The 21,074-nt window shown below is 60.4% G+C and overlaps 1 protein-coding gene across 3 annotated transcripts in view; it reads left to right on the top strand.

Moving 5' to 3' along the window:
• Positions 1-21,074, top strand: part of NTRK3 (neurotrophic receptor tyrosine kinase 3) — a 265,412-nt gene that overhangs the window by 59,644 nt on the left and 184,694 nt on the right. For all 3 annotated transcript variants that reach the window (XM_028502298.2, XM_028502301.2, XM_028502300.2), the window contains exon 5: positions 18,104-18,172. In XM_028502298.2, coding sequence (XP_028358099.1) covers positions 18,104-18,172 — 69 coding nt within the window. The remainder of the gene's footprint in view (positions 1-18,103; positions 18,173-21,074) is intronic.

The following is a 21,074-nucleotide window of genomic DNA, read 5'->3' as shown; positions in this document are numbered from 1 at the left end:
GCCCTGGGCAGCGTGCTCATAACCAGCGAGACTCCGGTGCTTTTAAAGCCGCTGCCGCTCAGAGGCACCTGTGGCTTCCACGCAGCGCTGAGGTGACGTGACAACTACTGTCGTCCCTGTTTGTCACTGAGGACGCTGAGAGGGGCTCGTCCAAGGCCACTGGGCAGCCGCAGTGAGGTCTGGACCCGGTCGGACACAGGTCTCTGACTCCAAGGTCATGGCCTTTTCTGCCAGCCTGGGCCTTTGCCTCAGTCATTGCCGCGCCCAAGAGGCGGCTCACCGGGTTTCTGGGTCTCGGGGTCTTGGTGCTGCTCTGAGACTTTTAATTTCCTTTCCTGTGACATGGGCAAGACGTACCAACGTGGCTTTTACCGGTGATGTTACGATAGCTGGGTCATGGCCGGAAGCCAGCTCGAACACAGTTTGGAAATGTTCAGGTACTGTCAGGTTCAAAGCCCCTCCAAGGTGACTACATGTACAGAAAGGCCGGGATGGGCCTCGTGAAATGCGGGTGGCAGGTGTCTCGGCAGCGCCCCCTGCAGCCAGCGCTGTGACTCGGGGGTGGGAGGAATGGTGGTAGGGACGTGGCGCATGGTCCAGGTGCAGCTGGAACGCTCAGCCCAGCTGGGAAGGTGTGAAAGTCGCTTCCTCGGGCCAGCACAGCCGGCACGTTAACATGCTGGCTGGGGCTGAGCCGTCCCCCGCAGGGAGAGTCTTACCGTCCAGGGATGCAGGGAAGGAAGGGCTGAGGAAGGCCACGGTCTTAAGCTCGTCCTTGGAGGAGGACACACAGCATCACGCAGGAAGAGGGAGGAAACCTGTGAACTGTGTGCATGGGTACACACGTGTGGACTGTGTGTGGGTGGGTGTGCACACATGTGGACTCTGTGTGTGCATGTGTGGACTGTGCATGGGTGTGTGTGGACTGTGGGTGTGGGTGCACACATGTGGGCTGTGTATGGGTGCACATGTGTGGACTGTGTGTGGGTGCACACATGTATACTCCCAGGCAAGCAGGGAACGAGGCCAGAGGAGAAGGGAGAGAAGAAATACTGATTATTCTCTCTGCCAGGCAGCAATCCTGCTCAGAGACCTGACTCTCTTCCTGCCTTAGAAGCCAGGGCTCTGGGCTCAGAGAGGTTATACACGCCGTCCAAGGTCATGTGGCTAACGATAAGGATCCCTGTCTATAAATGTCTGCTCCAGAATTCGTGTTCTTTCCGCTGTGTCATTGTGCAAAGGTCACTTTGCCTCTCTGAGGGTGGTTAGGAGCCCAGCTTTCCCCGAAGGAAAATTGAAAAATTGTTTCTTCTTAGTGGGGAAACGGGCATCAAATGACCGTTATTTTCGATTATTCAGCTCTCAGCCCCCCGTGCTGCTCCCAGGGGATTCAGCACCACGGCCAGAGCTCGGGGAGCGGCCTGGGCGCAGGGAGCTGTGCACTGCTCCCCAGAGAGAGAGAGAGAGAGAGAGAGAGAGAGAGAGAGAGAGAGAAGGAGAGAGAGAGACTCCCCGGCCCTGGCCTGGCCCTCAGCTTCTCTCCTGCGTCGTTGCAGCTGTCCAGGCTGACCTGTGGCCTCCAGTGCCCGGGGGCACGCTGGAAGAGCCCAGCACCTGTGGTGGACCAGCGGCCGGTCGTCTGCCTGCCTGCCCGCCCGCCCAGTGCGGTGCAGACAGAAGCAGGGAAGAGGCTGTGAGGGAGGCCTGCCCCTCCGGCCCCCTCTCCTCCGGGGCCGGTGCAGAGGGATGAGGGCTGTGATTTATGAGTTCGGTTTCCCCGAATGGGGAGCTGTCTCGGCCGGGCGTTGGGAAGGGAGCTGAGCTGGAGTGGCGTTCTTTCCTCCAGGGCGGCGCCGCCGGCCTCCGCAGTCCAGGCGTGGCTGTGCCCACCCCCTCCCAGGCCTGTTCGGTTCCTGCCGACTGGGGGCCTGGGCAAGTGGACTTGTCACAGGCCTTCTCCCGGGAACAGATGGAGGGGCAGTACCGCAGAGCCGGCTGAGTTGCGATGCGGGTGGGTTTGCCCTTCGGGACGGCGAGTCTTCCTCGTTCCTGGAAGGCTGTCACCTGCCCGAGTGGCACAGAGTCCTTGCATGATGGCTGGGACGCCTCCTGGCTTCTGTGTGCCCACACGCACGCATGTGGTTGAGCTGAGGGTGGGGGTTCTGTGATCACACATAGGGATTCTGGCCCTGTGTTCATCTCCCCGGCTTCGTGACCTTGAACTAGCTACCTAACCTCTAAGCCATGGATTCCTTATCTGTGCCATGAGAGCAAATCATAACAATGACAGACCCATAAAAGGCTTTCGGGGAACCTCAATGGCCTCATGTCTTTAAAGCATGTAGTGATCAGCTCCTAACACGTACCCAATAAATGTTATCTGTTCGTCGTGGTTCTCAGGAAATTGTTTCTGCGTGACAGTTTCCTTCAGTTTATTCACATGATTATGGTGAGTGGTTCTGGAAACATCCCCCTAGCAGGCGAAAATGATTAGCAAGTTAATTAATTGTTTGCACTTGTATGCAAAGTCCAGGATTTTAAATGAAGCTGAGGTCAGCGTCGTCTTGCCGGTGTAAGGAAGAGAAGAGCTCATTGAGTCCGGCACCCCGTTCAGTGCCGGGTCTGTGAGGTCCAACCCGTTCCGTGGGTTTACCTGCGCGCTGTTATTGAACGGAGGTGGTGGTCGAAGTGCAAGCGATGCCCTGCTCCCCGCCCCGGCTTCGTGAGCAGAGCTGTCAGCCGACACCCGGTTACAGATCCCAGTGTGGACAGCCACCCCGGGGCGCCAGCCTGTGCCCTGGCCCAGCGCCCTCTCCTCTGTCCCTGCCCCTCGTTTCTCTGACTCCCCGTGCAAAGTGTCTTGTTGCTCTGGCTGCTGGATAAGCTCCGTGGCACCCAGTGGGGTGGGGGCTGGCGCTGGGCTCCGTGTGGTCAGTACGAGATGCTAGTCCGTGCTCCTCATCTCTCCCTGGCGTCAGCTCCACGGGCTCGGCCAGGCCCCCTCGGGAGGGAGGCCGAGGAGACAGGGACAAACACTGCCTTTCCCAAACGCTTCCCAGACAACCGGACGGCAGCATCCAAAAGGCCATGCACGGCACACATGTCAGAAAACAGTGGTGTGATGACATTGTTTGGTGACTGAATCAAAGCCGGTACCCACGCGGCCAACAACAGAGAGGCGAGCAGAGACGTGCCATGAAGAGGAGACGAAAGATGTTTTCAGCTGACCCTGGACAGGGGGTGGAGCTGGAGTGGGGTGGGTGGCCGGGTGGCTGCAGCTCCGAAGGCAGCCAAGGAAAGTGGGAGGAGCGGGGAGGGGTGGCAGGGAATGCCAGCGGGAGCCACGTCACCTGGGCTCTGGACACAGGGCCCCTCTCGGGTCCAAACTCTGCAGCCATGTGGGATGAGCTGTAAGGCGAGAGGTCTGCGTGCAGACGGACGAGAACCCGGGGGGTAACTTGGGGTCAGGAGGGGCTGGGTCTCCTCGGGGTCGTGGGGTGCCGGGGAGGGTCTGCAGGGTCTCTTGTATCTGTGGCTGGACCTCCTTGCAAATCCCCCCTGACTGCCCTTTCTCGGGGTTCCGAGTAGCAAGCTATTCCAGAACAAGGGCAGTGCCCCGGGCCTGCCGACACTGTGCATCCAGGAGATGTGGCCGAGCGCATTGGCCCCCAGCAAGGCTTCCAGACCACGGGGTGCGCTCGAATTCTGAGCCCCGGGCAGACCTGTCAGACGGGTCTCGTCCCCCAGGTTCTTCCAGAGAGACACAGTGAGTGGGCGGAGTTCCTTGAAGGAGTAGCGTGTGCCCAGCCATGAAGGGGCTGGAGGTTGCCTTCCTGCACGGCCGGGCTGGGGCGACACGAACACCGAGCGGGGGTGTCCGGCCCACAGCCCTACACAGCGTTGTAATTCACCTGAACGAGCATGAGATTTTTCTGTGATTACGTGTCTCAGTGTATTTCATGTGCGGCCCAAGACAACTCTTCTCCTTCCAGTGTGGCCCGGGGACCCCAGAAAGTCGGACACCCCTGGTTACAGAATTTGCTCCTCTCTTTTGTTCTGTGCTGTGAACCGACACTTAGCAGTGTGCATGGCACATAGTAGGCGTTCAGTAAAAGTATTGCCCAGACGGGGACCCTTTTGAGACTGACAGGAGGGGACCGGCCGTGGGAGCTCTTTGGGCGAATCGGGGTGTGGGCTGCCGAGCCCGGCCACCTGTCCTCGGGGCTTGTGGAGGGAGCAGACCGACCTGGCAGCCTCGGAGCTCTCCGGAGAAGGGTGAAGTCTCAGTGGGCTTTGCCTGCCTTCATCCAAGTACTTCTGTCCATTCTCAGGTGTTTCCAACCAATACGCACTGAGCACCTACTATGCGCCAGGTTTCCTGCTTGTGTCAGGGGTACAAAGAGGCAGAGAAAGGCTGTGATTTCACCCCTAGGGGGCCCACTGGCTAATGGGATGCTAGACCGTTGGGGGACAAGTTATTTGACAGCGTGACAAGTGGGGAACTTGAGGGACGGACAGAGCGCCCTGGGGGTGTGTGAGTGGGGAGGCCCATTGTGCACAGGGGGCCATGGGCAGGGAGGCTTCTTAGGGGGAGCCCCAGAGGGTGATTAGGGGTTCGCCGCAGGCTCATGGGGCGGGAGCTCACTCCGGATTGAGTCAGCACCACCTTGCTGCCTGGGCCCTGGGAACAGAACCGTGGCTCAGGCACATGGGCCCTGGATGCCACAGGTCGTGTGGCCTGTTTGCCACCCGACGTAATGTCCTGTGACCCCTCAGGGGTGAGATGGCAGAGGGAGCCTAGAGGACGGGCGTGTGCCTCAGACCTGGAGCGGCGTCCTCCCCAGGTGCTGGCCCCAGGCGTGTGCCTGCACCGGGAAGGGGGGGCTGTGCCCCTTTCGGCATCAGGTGCCTGGGGCCCGGCCCTCCTTTCTCTGCCGTTGTTGCCTGGACACCTGGAGGGACCACAGCAGGGGGCCAGGGCAGCAGTGGCCCCTATGTGCAGAGGTGGGGGGGGTCCAGACCTCTCCCTGGTCCACCTGCAGGTCTCAGGAGCAGGCTGGGAGGGGGCGATTGGCGGGCAGGAAGCCCGAGCAGGAGTGGGGAGCTGGGGGTGCTTAGCCAAGGCCCATCTGCCTCCCCACCCAGCGCTCCTGAATGTACTATTAAAATGTTCCTCATTATTTTCCTTGGATGAGTGTGGTATCCTGATGATATTAATTATTCTTAAAGGTCAATAGCGCTCTTTCGAGCCCCCTTCTGTTCTATCCTGTAATCAGTTAATTAATTGGAAACCATTTAGCAGCGTCTGCCGAGCACATTGTCTGGTGTGAGTTTCCTGGTTTTGCTGCTCTGGTGGCGCCGGCTCCCCCATGTGCCTTGTTTGCTCCGGGGTAATCTGGGACCCGGAGCCTGGGCCCCGCCCTTCCTCCCGCCCCCTCCCCAGCAGACCCCCTGCTTGGTGCACAGTTGCTCTGGAGATGATATCCCATCAGCTTTTTTCTCTGAGCGTCTCTTCCACGAAGAGTTCGTAGTCCGTCCCCGCCGAGCGCCTCCACGTGACCGGCACTGTGTGGGGTGCATGTGAGCTACTCTATTTAATTCTCCCCATCCCATCAGCGCCCCCTGTCGGAGGAGGGAAGAGTGAGGCTCTGCAGGGTGAAGTGGGCGGTCCAGGAGTCGCAGAGCGGGGAGGTGGCCTGCGCGCTGTGCAGCCGTGCGCGGGGTGGGCTGTTGCTCTGGTGGGCCTGGGAGCCCCGACCCGGCTTCTGCAGGTGGGTGCGCCCGCCTCGGAATTCTCAGCGCAGGCACCGCCGCCTCGTCACTGGCGCAAGCGCGTGATAGGAAGCTGGACCCTGTCACTCCATCGCACTGGCCTTTTGCTCGCTGTGTCTGAAACCTGAGGTGTGCACAGGGGTTCCTCGGCAGCTGGAGGGCAGAGCACCCCTGAATGTGCCCAGCCCCCCAGCACGGTGTGGCCCCAGGAAAATGCCAGCCTCTGCAGACTCAGGGGCAGCTCAGCATTTGTTCCGGCTCAGACCTCCTGCCTGCACCCCTCCCGGGGATGGGCCCCCTGGGCGCTGCGGCCCTGGATGGGTTCGCCTGTGTGATTCTACCAGAACCGTCCCGCCTGCAGCACAAGGGGGATACAGAGGCTGGCTCCCTGCCTTTCCCTGTGGACGCCTGGCCATGGGCCGCCATCCTTCCTAGCTTCCTCGCCTGGCCCCAGCTGGGCCAGGGCACACGGTGGGAAGTCCCACCCAGCTTCGCTTTCAGGCACCAGGATGCCCAGGTGTCCCAGGCGTCCCAGGCGGCGGTGGGGACAGTTTTCCAAGGTCTGTGTGAGAGCCTGGCTACCCAGTTCCTCCTGCTCCTTCTAGTAGGAGCTGCAGAGACGCTGCAGCCGGGCTGCTGGGCTCTGTCGCTGGTCAGTGGCTGCTGCCCCAGGGCCACCCACCTGACGCCTTTGCCCCACGATTTCCCCTCTGGGAGGTGGAGATGGTGATGAGGGCAGCGGGAATGGCAGCGCGCCCCTCCTGGGGTGGTTGTAGCGTTCCCGTGAGCTCGCGTGGGCAAAATCCTGAAGGAGAGCGGGCCCAGGGCGGCTCGGTGTGGCGGCCACACTCAGCGCTGCTGCCTCCAGTGCCCTGGCGGCCACCCTGCCACGCACGCACCGAGGACCCACTGTGTGCCCACCACTGCGGTGGCCACTGGACGTGCATTCATTCAGTTTAATCCTTAGAGCTGCTTCCTGCGGCCGGCGCTGTTCTGTCTCCTGTGGTCAGGACGAAGAGGCCAACACCCTGAGAGGGTCAGTACCAGTGTCAGGGAGGGTCGCACTATTTGGAGCGCTGTGGGGGAGAGTCCAGCCCGTCTGTCTGGCAGGGAAGTCTGTTCTTTCCCGCTAAGCCAGCGGCGCTCCCGGTCGGTCTGCATCAGCATCTCTGGACAGCGCCTCACAACGCTGGGCCCGTGCCTGCCCCTGGAGCTCGGGGTTCAGCAAGGCTGGGTGGGGCCCTGAGAACCTGCATTTCTGACCAGTCCCCAGGAACCCCCCGGGGATCCAAGTCCTGCATGACTCCTCCCACACTTGGGCTCCAAAGTCACCTGTCCCCTCATCCCTCCCATCGTCTTGGGGATGGAGTACCCCCGCCCCGCCCTCCGTCAGCCCTAGCGGGCAAGGAGGCCCCAGTGCCAGTGGCATCCGAGTGTCCTCCTGGGCTCTGCCAGAAGGGAGGCCGATGTGTCCAGCTGTGGCTCTTGTATTCCACAGACTCTGGGCCGGGAAGCGGGAGGGTGGGGAGGTCTGACTGGTACAAGTTCAAAGGCGCCCCAGGCCCTTAGGCAGCTGTCACCACAGGCAGCTCGTTCTGCCCTGGCGCCTCCAGGGAGCGGCCTCGGTCACCCTGTTCCTCCCGGGCGATGGCCCAGTGCTCTGAGCTCTGAGGAAAACGCCTCAGGCTCTGGGCGAAGGTCTCTGCTTCTTGGCTCATCCTCTGGCTTCCAGGGACCCCCTGCTTGGGCTGCGGGAGCGTGCGCCTCCCCGGCAGGCCGGGCACGCTGTTTCTCCTTGAGTGTGGCTCTGACCCGCTGTGGCTGTGTTCCTGTCTGCTCCCTGTGTCTGGCCACCACCCCCTCCAGCCGTCCCTGAGGCCACTCCTCGGCTCACCAGGCCGCCGGCCCCCGAGGGGCCACACTCATTCGTGTGGACGCTCTGGCCTCATCTCCCTCACCTGGTCCCTGCTCCCTTCCTGCTGCCCCCTCCCGCAGCCTGCACCTCCCTTCCCGCCCTTTCACTGTCTCTGTTGCCAGCCCTCCTCGCCTCCTGGCTCTCCAGACGTGGGGTTCAGAAGGACCTCCTTCCTGGTCCTTCCCGGTCCCCCACAGCTGGGAATGCCCAGCGTGGGCCCAGCTGTGCCCCCCACCCCCGCCGGGGCTCCAGAGGGAGCTCCCGTGCTTGGGGCAGTTAGCTTTTGGCTACTTTGTCTGAAAAGACCTCCCAAGAGCAAAATCCCCCGGAACCGTCTCCGTAACACTCAGGGTCTGGTGCAAAGCAGGTGCAGAGCTGACCCCTTCGGGGCTCCTTGCTCACAGGGAGTGCCCAGAGGCAGGGCAGCTCCGACCAGACCTCCGACCCCAGGCCTCAGGGCACGGGTGCCTCTGCCCTGGGCGCTGGGGCCCACAGGCTTCAGCCCAGGGCAGGAGGGGCAGGAGGGGCGGGAGGGGTGGGTAGGGGTGGGTAGGGGCCCTGGGAGCAGCACGTTCCCGGGGAAGGAGAGGCTACCTGTTGTTTCATTCAAACGGGTCTCCATGTTACCTTGTTGGCCTGAGATTGGGGATGCTGGAATTTGGGGGCTGTCACCTGGGCCCCTGGCGTTTGTCCTGGTGGGTTTGGACTTGTCACAGCTCTTGCTGGAGATGAGCAGGTGAGGTGGGTCGCCGTGCATGGGAAACGATAGTTCGTTGGCGGGCCAGGCATTGTGCCACCCGGTTTCTGTGCCCAATGGGCCACACCCCACTTCACCCTCAGCACGACTCGGGGGAACGTGCCCTGTACCCGTCCCCAGTTTACAGATGAGCAGCCCGAGGCTCGGATGGGCTAAGTAGCTCACCCCGGGTCACGGGGCATGCAGGTGTCAGACCCACGTGGGGCTGGCTCTGTGGGAACCTTTGAGTTTGCTGCAGCCTCATCGGGCACTCACTGTGTGTGCTGCGCCTTTCTTGGGCGCTCACTGTATTTCCGGGGCCCTGACGGCTCTCGAACAGAAAGATGGTTCTTTGCCCTCAGGAGCAGCCGGGTCATGGGGGAGGCCGACACACACGCACAGCTGTCACTCAGAGCCAGCAGTCTGGGGCGTGGGTTGCATGCAGTAGGAGGGCACAGGAGGGCAAGGTTTCGGAGGGGCTGGCGGCTGTGCCTGCAGTGGGGAGCCGGAGCGTGAGGGTGCGGGGAGCCCCGGGTGCAACAGTGCAGAGACGGAGAAGTGCCCGGAAGCTCCAAGGGTGCAGCCGCTCGGGGAGGAGGATGAAGAGTGGGGGAGGGAGGGGGGTGATGGGACACTGTCTGGCAACAGGAGGTTGAGGTCCCTGCACAGAAAGACTTGAGCTTCCAGGCCGGGGCCTGGCTCGACTCGGTGGGCCTTGCGTTCTGGAACAGTGCCCAAGCCTGGTCTCCCGCATGTCCTTCCCCACCCATGAGCACGTGGCAAGACCTGTCCCCTCTTTCCTTCCTGCCCTGAGCTCCTCCAGCCCAAGGGGACACCGGCAGCCGCTCAGGGATGCGGCAGGGGGTGCTTGGGGACAGCTGGCGGGATTCCCTCCCACACGCAGGCCACGTGGCTGCTGGATTCCGGGACAGACTGGCATCTGGGGGAGGACACCTGCCTTTGCTTCGGGGAACTTGCAGGGACACTCGCCCATCTGTCGGCCGCTCCTCTGCACCGACGACCGCGGCTCTCGCAGATGGTCCAGGGCTGCTCTGCGCACGCGGGGCCCCGGCCTCCCGCGGCCAGCGAGCACGTGGACCCTGGCCAGTCCAAACCGTGGGCTGTGAGGGCAGAGCACACAGGGGCTTCAGAGACACAGCTACAAACAAACAAACAAACAAAAGAAATATCTCCTGAGCGCTGTTTATGTTGACCACTTGTTGAACCGATGATGTTTTGGGTATATTGGGTTAAGTAAAATATATGGGTTCAACTAATTCCACCTCTTTCATTCCACTTTCTAGAATGTACCTCCTAGACAGTTCTGTGGCTCGCGTTAGATTTCTGTTGGCAAGACCGGAGGTTGGCACTGTTGTGTTATTCCTGCAAAGGGCCACCTACTAAATATTTTAGGCTTTGTGGGCCATTCGGTGTCTGTTGAAACTACTCAGCTGTGCCTCTCCCGTGCAGAGGCGACCTGTATCCGTGTTCTATTGCTGCTGTAAGAAATTACCGCGAAGCGTGTGGCTTAAAAGCACACATTTATCGTCTCACACGGGCCCCGCTGGGCTGCGATCAGGCGTCCGCAGAGCTGCGTTCCCTCTGCAGGCTCCCGCGGGGGTGGGGGTGGGGCGGCCTGGGTTCCCAGCTTGCACAGGCTGCCGTCCCCGCTTCCGAGTTCAAGGCCAGCGCAGTGCATCTCTCTGATCTTTCGGTCTGCCTCCCCCTTCGACTTTTAAGGACCTTTGCCATTATATTGGGGCCACGGGGTGACGAAGGACCCCTTCCGGTCTCAAGGTCCCTTCTTTTTATCACACCTGCAGAGCCCCTTTCGCCGCGGAAGCTGACGTGGTCATGGGTCCGGTGACTAGGAGATGGACGTCTTTGGCCGACGGTTCCTCCACCTGCCGCAGGGGCTAAGGGGACATGTAATTGGAGGCTCGGGAGCTCTCCGACTCACTAGACTGCTGGTTTATTACACAGGATATTACAGGACGCGAGTCAATAGCCACATCCGGAGATGCGCAGGGCCAGGTCTAGAGTAAAGGAGTTTTCGTCCCCGTGGGGTTTCGGGCCGGCTCCGTGGCACCTGGAAGCATTCGGCTTCCTAATCCTGGAAGGTCTTCAGGCCCCTCCTCCGGGGTGCCTGGGGCGGGGCTTGCCGATGTGGGCGTGACGGATTGGATCGCCGTCCAATGGCAGCTGGTTCAGCCTCTAGCCCTGCCCCTTGCGCTATCCCGGAGCTCAGAGGGTGGGCGGGGCTATAAATTCCACCTTCCACGCATGGTTTTCCTGGCAACCACCCCCCATCTTTTGGGGATTTCCAAAAGTCACCTCATTCTCTGAAGCGATTTCAGGAACTGGGGACCAGTAGACCAACATTAAAGCGGAAGACGCCTGATTACTGTTCCCACTCAGGGAGCTGCCGAGGCTCTGGGAGCTGTGCGCTAGGAACCACGGACGAAGACCAAATATGTGTTTCCTTTCGTTGTTCAAACATACACTTCTTTTCTTATCTTATTTTTATTACCTCCTCTTTGGGCGGAATTTCAGAACGTTTTTCATTTTACTTACAGTTTCATAATCTGTAAAAACATTTTTTTGATGTATTACCCTGCTTTTTTTTTTTTTTTTTTTTTTACTTTTTAAATGGACTGTTTTGGGGCGATGCTGGTTCATAGCCCTGTACAGGTTTTTCAGGGCTACAGTTCCACAACACATCACCTGTACATGGTATCGTGTGTTCACCACCCCAGGTGTCAAATGCGTGTGTCTGATCACATCTGTCACTTCTCTAACTGTGTTCTGTGGGTGGCACCTTTGCTGGGCTCCTCAGGGACAGAGTTATGTGGTCCAGCAGGTCTGAGAGATGCAGTAGCCCTTTCCCTCAGTCCAGTCTCTGAGAAGCTGTGCAGTTCGGCCGCGTTTAATTGTGTTTAGTTCAGCACTCTCTGAGCAGCGTGGGGTGTCTTTTTCTCTTCCGAGACCCGTTCACACCCTGCCGGCCTCGGGTGCCCAGGAACTCACCCCAGGGACCCCTTGGCTTGGCCCGGCCCAGGGCCCGCGAGGAATGCCGCCTCCAGTCTCCCGACCGAAGGTCAAGACACCAGTCACGCCACTTGAGATTTGATTAGAGGAAGCATTTTGGCTTCATTAGAGTTCATTAAATGAGCCATCCAGTGTAATTTAGCCGAATAGAAATGGCTCGGATGGCTTTAACCCCCACCCACTTTTAGAGCAATGTAATTGAGGGAAAAGCAAATATGTCAGTGATGTAGAAAAATACGTTTGGCCTTCAGGAGGGACGTGGCAGGCCCTGGGTCTTAAGGGGCTGGCTCGTAGGGCACGCTCGGTGGCCAGTGGCAGGCCTTGGTGACCACTGTGCACGGGCTCCCTTTGCTCTCACCGGGCCAGCCTGATGAGAAGGCGTGGGTGGCAGCCCCCTGCAGCTCCTCACGGCTGTGGGCTGACCGCACAGAGCACAAGGTCAAGACTGATGAGGCGTGCGTGGCCCGTGCGGGTGGGTGGGTGAGCAGCCTTCTGACAGCGGTTTGCTCCTTTGCAGCGGACTCTCTCTGTGGGGCTGGTGCCACACCAGCGGTGGCGGGGGGCGGGGGCTGGCTGTCTCCCAGGAGACCCAGGACATGCGTCCTCCCCGGGGAGGACCAGGAGAGGACAGACTGGTTGCTGAGGGGCTGTGGGGCCTGAAGGAAAGGAGACTCGTGCCTTTCAAGGGGCTGCCTTCCTGGATGGAGGGGACAAGATTCACATCACCGGGACTGCAGCCACATGCCGCAGCCCCGGGGCGCCCGGGAGGCCAGGCGGGGTGCACCCCTCCTGCTGCTCTCTGGGTGGCTGTGCTGGGTGCTCTGAGCCCACACTCAGCCCAGAAGAGTGCTTTTTGTGAGCAGCAGAAAGAACACTCTAGAAGCAGTGACCGTGCCGTTCACCTTTGGGACGCACGCAAAATAGACTGTGGTTCTAGAGGAGAATGGGGTGTGACAGGGGGGAGCTGCCCAAGAGGACAGAGAGCAGACTGGGGGCTTAGTGGCTGGGACCTGGAGTGACCGGGTGCAGACAGAGAGAGGGGAGTGGCTGAGATGCATACGTGGACACTTTCAGGGTTCACAGTTGGGCATCAGTCTGGCTGTCAGGGCCTTGGGGCAAGTGGGGGGCTGCAAACAGGTGTATTAGTTTGCTTGAGCTGCTGTAACAAAGTACCACAGACTTTCCCTTTCGGTCCTGGAGGTTAGACGTCCAAGGTCAAGGTGTGGGCAGGGCTGGTTTCTCCTGAGGCCTCTGTCCTTGCCTCGTAGACGGCATCTGCTCTGCCATTCTCGCACGGCCACTCCTCTGGGTGTGTGTGTGTGTGTGTGTGTGTGTCTGAATGTCTTCATATGAGGACACCAGTCACCTTGGATGAGGGCCAGCCCCTGTGACCTCCTTTTACCTTAATTATCACTTCAAAGGCTTTCTCTTCCAACCAGGTCATGTTCTGAGGTTCTGTGGGTTAGGGCTTTGACATAGGAATTTTGGGAGGCACAATTCTGTCCACAACCAAAGATGAAACCAAAGTGGGGTGGGGACTGAGGAGAGGCATGGGGGTGGTTGGCGTGAGGACCGGCAGGGAGGCGGGAGCAGAGCAGAGCTGCCAGGGTCCAAGGTGCAGACCTGAGTGGCGGGGGGCTGGGCAGTCTGGCTTAACAGCACAGGAATGGCGGGGCACCTGGTACCGGTGGCGCCTGTGCACTTGCACCTGAAGGATCCTGAGACCGAGCTGCCCACGGGGCTGCCTCTGCCAGGAGACGAGGAGGCATTTCCGGATGTCTGCCCCGCCGTTCGGCCAGGAAATCCACAACGCTGTCCGTTTTTGGAAAGATCCACATTGGGGTCATTTTGTGGGTGGGGCTTCATGTTCTCTTCCTGGCTCTCAGCCCCGAGGGGCAACAAGAAGAATTCATCAGGTTGGCTTCTGCTGGCAACCAAGGCCCCTCTGGAGTGACCCTCTCGCTGGCCAGCAGGGACCCGAGGGCAGAGGTGCCATCCTTCCCCGGTTGTGGGGCTGCTTACCCTGCTGCGGGTTTGGCCTGGGGGAGCCCCGCTCACCTCGCAGCACAGGGTCAGGCAGGAGGGGCCCCCTTGGCCCTCCTGGGCCTCAGGGTCCGGGTCGGGCTGTGCGTGCACTGGGCTCCATCGCCACAGCACCGGCCCCGGAGTCTGGGCTGTGACGGAGCCGGCGGTGCAAGACAGAATTAATGGCTTTGTCTGGTCACCTCAGACGAGGGATGCGGGGGCACTGTCACGGAGCTTGATTTTGGGAAAGTGTTTGATGCATCATCTCGTAACATCTTGCTCACCCGATTAATTCCCGTGGTCAGGTGGCTTGGAAACTGCGCACCGGCCCAGGCAAAACATCCAAGACGGAGATAATGGATCTGAGAGGGAGGAGGCTCTGGCAGAAGGCTGCCGGGGGCCCAGAGGCAGGACGGTTCTTAATTAAACTCTGTTCTGATGAACAGAGTAAGTGGCCCATCAATATCCCGTGACAGGAGAATACAGGTGAGGCGCCCGTTGGAAGAAAAGCCAGGGACAGCGAGTTCCGTGTGGGTGGTGAGCCTGCCGGAGCCCCGTGCCTCAGACTCCCCACTCGCCCCGCACCAGGAGCGCTCAGGAGTGCCGGTGGGGGCGGGGAGGCCAAAGGCGGGCTCGGCTTGTCGTGTGTGTGTCTGGAACTGAGCGCAGTGTGCGGCTGCACGGCTGGCGTGTTCTGCCCCCTCGTGCCTTGCACCTGTAGTGTCGCTACAGAAGGGCCTGCTTTCAGCCTCTTGGCCCACGCACCGGGTGGTGCGGGTGCACCTGGGAGTTCACCTGTGTGTCTGATGCAGTGTTCCCCGGGGGCGTGGCTTGTTGCCTGTCACCAGTCTTTGCCTGAAGGCTACTCAGAGCCATTCACCTTCGAACAGCAACCTCTGAGCCCCCATTTCCTCCTCTGGAGCCTGGAGATGGTGGTAATACCTACCTGGCGTGGAGGCTGTAAATGTGGAATGAGGTCACGAATGTGGAGGGTGGTGTTCGGTCCCTGTTGGTGGCAGGGGCAGGGCGGAGGGCGGGGAGGGGATAGGAGGGGAGGGCCAGAGGGAGGAGTCAGAGGGCCTTGCTCCCCCACAGAGCTGCGGGGATTGGTGGATTGGTGCACAGGTGGAGGAGCGCATGCGCACACAGAGCCCACGCTGCTGTGGCCCCTCCCTCTGGCCACAAGCGCGGGAACCCGAGGGGCCCTTTCTCCTCCGAAGCTGAGACACCCCTGGGAGAGCCGGAGCCCACCTCTGGTGCTCCAGCCCCCACCCTTCTCTATCTTGTGAGATACTGCAGCTTCTCATTCTTTATTTGCCCAGAAAGCCTGTTATTTTCTTTCTTTCAGAATCCAATTTTCTTGTGACATTTATGCCAAATGTAGCAAAACATGACCTTTGTGAAAGGACGTTGCTGGCAGCCCGCTCCCCTGCCTTGGGCCCCCGACGGGTCCTCCCCGTAGAGCTGCATGGGTTCCCACCTCACCTGGGCCACTGCGGTCTCGTGCCTGTCCCCCACCCGGCCCCTGCCCCCCGCTTTTGTTCCCAGGGTGCAGGGATCGAGTCCGGGGCTGATCTCACTGGCTGCTGCCTCTTAGCTCCTGGACTTGGGATTGGTTTGGGTGTGCCGGGGCCGCAGGTCAGCCCGGGCGGTAGGTCAGCTGGGGCGGTGGGGCCCTGTCCGTCGTGGGAGGACAGGAAGCCAGGAACGGCAATGCAAAGCAAACCACTTCTACCGGCTTTGTCCCTCCCATTTACTGAGTCACCACCAAGGCCAGTGGTGACGAGTCTCGCAATGATGGAGACTCCCTTCACCCCGAGGCGGGAGTTCCCTGTATGTGGTTCACCACTCAATGGGGCTATGCCTCTGCTCCCCTGCTCTGCCTGCCCAAGTAGGAGGGGCCCCGTGGGAGCTGGTCCCCAGTGGGGCCCCCAGGGGTCATCCTGCCTGTTTCACCGCCCCTCCCTCCCCGTCAGCGGGGCATGAGGCTCTTGGCAGGAGATTGACAGGCTGTCACTAGGGCTTCGTGAAGCTGAGTCTGCAGGTGGGTTATGGCTTGGGTGCCGCCACTCCCACCAGGAGTTCATGAGGGTTTGGGGGGCATGGGGGCTGCCCTAGAGAGGGCTGTGTGGCCTTAAGGATTCTGAGAGGAGGGGGTGCTGGCTGCGGGGCAGAGGTCAGAGCAGTAAACGGGGGGCGGGATGCCAGCCCGTGGTCCCTTCACTTCTCCAGCAGTCCCCTGCACCCCTTACAGTGGGGGCCGCCTCTCTGCACAGTCGTGGGCTGTTGTCAAAGATGGGGCTGCCTCAGGCGGGAAGGGGGAGCCTGTCCCTCAGGCTGTTCTTGGCTTCGACCGTCTGTTCCCGCGCTGCTCTGCTACTCTGCGATCTCACCCGGGCCCCACGTCTCCCTCGAGCTCGTGCCCCTGCGTTGTCCCACAGACACACCCAGCAGGCACTGCACACAGCATTCTCGAGGGGGAAGCTCTCGATTCCCCCCTCGTCATCTCCCCTCGCAAATGGGACCTTTGCCAGCGTCCTCCTCTCAGTAAATGACATGGCTACTCGCCTGGTTGCTCTGGCCTCTCTCCTCCCTCTGCCAGATCCAGTCCAGGAGGAAGCCCCGGCGGCTCTACCTCCAGCACCCGAGTCCGTCCCCTTAATTATCCCGACCCCCTCCCCTTGCCCAGAGCATTGCGGCAGCTTCCTGAACGGTCTGCCACCACCAGCGCTGTCCTCCTGCCCTGGGGAATGGCAGTCACGTTATGCCCTTCTCTTCGGAGGACCATTTGTCACCTTCCTGTTGCTCCTTAAAATAAAGCCCAAACCCTACCGTGGCCAGCAAGGTGGGGGTGGCACGTCCCCTTTTCCTCCCTCGCCGACCACGCTCCCTGGCCTCCTTTTTGCCCACCCTTCCCAGTCCCTGGTCCCTCTCAGGCCTTCGCACATGCTACCCCCATTCCCTAGAGCATCCCCTCCTCCCTGGTGTGGCTCCTTCTCCCTCTTCTGGTCTGGAGTGCTGCTGAGTGAGCACTTAGGGAGCTTTGCTCCGGGCCCCTGGCTCGGGCAGCCAGCCTCCCCTCCGGCGTCAGTCACCCACGTCACTCTGCCTCCTCTCTTCTCTGCTCCTCACAGCTGCCGTTCTCTCGGCTTTTCACGTGTGACTTGAACGTAAGCCCCAGAGGGGCCTTGCCAGTTGTCCACCCGCCTCGCCCCTCCGTGAGGCCTGTGTTTGTCTCGTCACAAAGAGCCGCTGTGGGAGCCGTCTCGGTGTGGACGCACCTGTGTGCATTGCGGTGTCTGGGTGTGCGTGTGGGCAAGGGTCTCTGCTCGCATCACCGCCGGCGTGTCCCACGGACACAGATCCCTCCCCGTGCGTGTGTGCGTGCGCGAGCGTGTGCACATGTCCGCCTAGGTGGGGTTCTGACCGCCGCCCTCTCTGTCACCCCGAGACGGGGGCGCCGTTCCTGGGGGGCCGCCTCAGTCCCAGCAGTGCCTTTGAAAGCCGGGAGCGCATCGGAAGTTCCTTGTGGAGCCCGGCGAAATGATAACCGTGGGCGTGTTTCTTCGTTTGTTTGGAAGACTGATGGCTCCTCCTTTCCCCTGTACATCCTAATGAGAACAATTAAGTGGCCATTAGGGGGAGAAGAGAAGTGTGAACGAGAGGCTGACGTCTTAATCGCTGACGGGCATCTCTGCTGGGGGAAGGGGAGGTAGGTGCAGGTGCAGAGTTTTTTCCACTTGTGTGAATGTTAGGGATGCTTGTTGGTAGAGCCCTCGCCGGGCGGCTCAGTTGGTTAGAGCATCATCGTGAAACACCACGGTTGCGGGTTCGATTCCCGGTCAGGGCATGTACAAGAATCCACCAGTGAATGCCTAAGTAAGTGGAACAACAAATCAGTGTTCCTCCTCTGTCTCTGTCTAAAATCAATTAATGAAAAAAAATGTTTTTTAAAGAGTGCTCGTTGGTAACAGGGTGCATGGTTTCAGCTGTGGCGGAGGAGCCAGTCCCAGTGATCTGTGTAGTGCAGCGCGGTGCACAGTCATCAGAGCTGCAGTGTAGGCTCCACAGTTTGTTAAGGGGGGAGACCTTATGTTAGCAGGTATTTGTATCATATAAAAAGAGAGTGGGGAGGAGCCTCGGTCAGAGGGGGTAGTTCTGCCGATGGAGTTGTTTCCGGCGCCGGTTTCATGGATGCACACTCATCTTCAGACCCATCAAGACACACACATTAACTCCATGCACGTTTGGAGGCCGGCCGCACCTCCGTGGGGGTGATAACACAGTTGCGTGCCTCCTGAGCGCTCTCTGTGCCCCCGCGGAAGGCGGCATCCAGAAGGCTCCCTGACCTTTGGTGGTGGGGAGTGGATATGGGAGCAGGGTCAAGAAAAACAATTAAAAAAAAATCTGTAACACTTACCCCTTGGAAAGGCTTCAGAATCCTCTCCAGACCTGACCCGTGGCCCCGACCAGACGATGGGCCACAGAATGGAGCACAGGAGGAGAAGGGCAGTGAGGCCGGGCCCGGGAAGTGGCCCAGCCTGCCCCCGACAGCGCTGTCTGTGCCGGCTTTGCCCTTTAACCCCCTTCTCTTGTCGTTTCTGCAGAAACCTGTCGAGTAACCGGCTCACCACGCTCTCGTGGCAGCTCTTCCAGACGCTGAGTCTCCGGGAACTGTAAGTGTGGTTTTGGGGACCGTTCAAGTTAGTGGGGGCTGGGGGGTGGAGTTTGTGGGGGGGGGAGAGAGTGTCGAGCCACGGGGCCCCAGGGGCTGGGCGTCCCCCTGAAGGGGCTGCTTGGGCTGGGTGATACGGGGTGTACCATGTTCAGCGAGTCACCCTGTCGCTGGATTTCTGATCCCCTTTCTGGGCACAGTACAGCTCAGAAGGCAGGACTGTTACCTCTGAGCAGGGCCAAGTTGTGTCACCTCTATCTAGGTGATTAGTACTAGTGGTGTCGATGTCTGTGAGAGCAAAGGGCATTTATCGATCCCTGATAAATAGCGTTTGCCCTGTCTGACTGTGTGGATGAGCAGGTGGGCTTGCATTTACACGACAGTAGATTCTCCACCAGCAGTGTCACAGGAGGTCGGTGTCACTGTGCCGCCCTTGTCAGCGGTGCCCCTGCACTGGCAGGTGAGGGCTGTGAGCTCCAGAAGTCTCCTGAGACGCAGCCAAGGCCGCAGTGCTGGGGCCGGGCAGAGCCCACTCTCGGACCCAGGCCTCTGACCACAGCCTGCCCGCCTTCCCCACGTCTCACGGCCTCTGTCGGCCTGTCCGGCCTGAGCCTGGGCATCCGGAGGGGCTCAGGCCATGTGCTTCTTCCATCCGCCTGTGGCCTGCTTAGTCTTGCTGCGTTTCTAGGCTGCCCCGTCCGCTCCTGCCCCCCGGCCAAACACGTGTTGGATGGATGAGTGAAAATGTGTGAGCTCTGGTGGAAAAAGTTACTCGTGTTGGTGTGTGAGTCAGCGGGGTCACCTCTGGGCACGAGGGACTGCTCGTTATATGGAGGGAGTAAGTGGAGCAGTGAACTGGAAAGAGCTGGGGCGTGGACGGACGCACGTGGGAGTCGGGGTTCCGGGGACGCTGCTCCTGTGCGCCCTTGTGCTTGGAGACGCAGATCCAAGGCCTGCAGATGGTTTTGCTGTCTTCACCAGGGGCAGCGGCCTCGGTCCCTGCCCACACTGCTGGCCTTTCCACGTGTGTCCCCGCGCCTGGTGAGACCTGGGTTCTCGAGTGAGTCCTTTTCTGACCCAGAGGTCAGGAAGGGTGGTATGCACAACCAGTGTCCCAACGGCCAGTCACATCCCAACGGCCTTGTGGGCCCTACTCGGCCTCTCCGACATGTGTGCCCCTGTGACACTTACAAAGGCCAACCCAGGGACGGGAAGTGCAGGGCTCGTCGCGTGGACCACGTGGGGGGTTCAGGACCGCTCTGCTGTGGGCGCTTTCCCCCTCTCGGGTCCCGCCCTCTCCCCAGGCCCCACTCCGGTGCGCGCACGGCCGGCAAGCGGTCGGAGCTCCTCAGTCACGCCCGGCTGCGACCCAGAGGCACCCCAGTAAAAACCCTTCCCCGAGCTCAAGAAAGGGGAATGTAGACGTGTTTCTTTATAAATACACGCTGAAACGCTGCACGAAGTCTCAGACACCTCCACTGTCGGGTGGGCACGCTGGGTGGGATGTGCGCCTTCCCATCTTCGCAGGTAGAAGAGGCCTCAGCGGTGAGTCAGCCAGACTGTGCGATCACACCAGCACCGTTTCTGAGACCCTCCTCCGTGCCAGGCGCTGGGCCAGGCAGTCGGTAGCGTTACGTGTGTTGCTCGCTTCAGTCCTTATGGCAGTTCTATAGGTAGGAGTGACTACTGTCATTTCATATTCAGGGACACCGAGGTGCTTAGCAACGTTCAGCCTCTTAGTCAAGGCCACCCTCTAATCAAGCGTTCGCATGCGGGCTCAAGGCCTCGACCTCCGTGCTCAGCTACCTCCCAACTTCTCCAGTCTGTTTCCAGCCCAAGGGTCTGTGCTACAGTCACTTTTCAAAACGTGAACAATCGCAGTTTCTCCCTGCATTGCCCCAGGACTGATCGGGGGCCCTGACACAAGGGAGCTAATTGGGGGCTCTCTTTTTGGGGGATCCTGGGCATCCAGCTCCCCTGGAGCACTTGCAGGGGATGGCGTTTCTCCAGGGGACACCCGGACGCTGCAGGAGGCTCAGTTACCAAGAAAGCGTCCAGTGCTCCCTACGAAGAGCCGCCGGGGGTGAGGTCAGTGGTGTGCCGCCCTGGTGGCCCGTGGCGGGGAGTTTTGGAAACAGATGTTCTGAGGACACGTATCGAAAGAAGATGCCACGTTTCTCCCAGAGGATCCTGGGATTCTGCACTTATCTTTGCCTGGGATCGATATACCAGTGAGTTGGACGTGACTTACAGGGAATGAAGACGCTCCCTCCGGAGTGAGTCAGCGTGTGAGCCGTCACACCCACGGAGCATGTCATTTCTGTCGTGTGGTTGAAGAAGAAGAACATTACACTGGAAGATAAAGAAGCCCCCTCTAAGGGGCAGTCGCCCTGGCAGGGGTCTGTGTTTTGAGGGAGAACTGAATGGTGCGAGTGGAAAAATTTGTCGTTTGGCCGGAGGGGCCGTGTGCTGGCTCTGCGCTGTGGCCATGATTAAAATCCAAACAATCTCAGTTCCTGGCACACGGAAGAGGGGACAGTGTTTTCTCCTCCGACTTCCTGATTAGTCCACATGGCGCCATCTGCCACGAGCTGTCCAGACTGCCAGGGTCTGCCCGCCGGAGCCCGCGGGCTGGGGTGTGGGAACCGGCCGGGTGTTTCCGGGAAGAAAGGACTTCGGCCCCGGAGGAGGGGCCGGAGGGAGACGGGGTGTGCTGTGGCAGCCAGAAGAGGAGGCCGAGGTTCGAGTGGCCTCCTGCAGGAATGGAGGGGCAAGCTGGGACGTTCGGGCATTTCGCAGGACCTGTGCTCACGCCAGCTGGCCCCTCCCCAACGGAAGGTCCGTGATAGAACAACTGATGTGGGGACGCCCCATTGGGAGGGCTGGATGTCTACAACTTTCCC

This window comes from Phyllostomus discolor, chromosome 12, assembly GCF_004126475.2.
Source record: "Phyllostomus discolor isolate MPI-MPIP mPhyDis1 chromosome 12, mPhyDis1.pri.v3, whole genome shotgun sequence".
NCBI classification, from domain to species: Eukaryota; Metazoa; Chordata; class Mammalia; order Chiroptera; family Phyllostomidae; genus Phyllostomus; species Phyllostomus discolor.
Note: the sequence above shows the minus strand (reverse complement) of the source record. Positions and strands in the feature narration are given on the sequence as shown.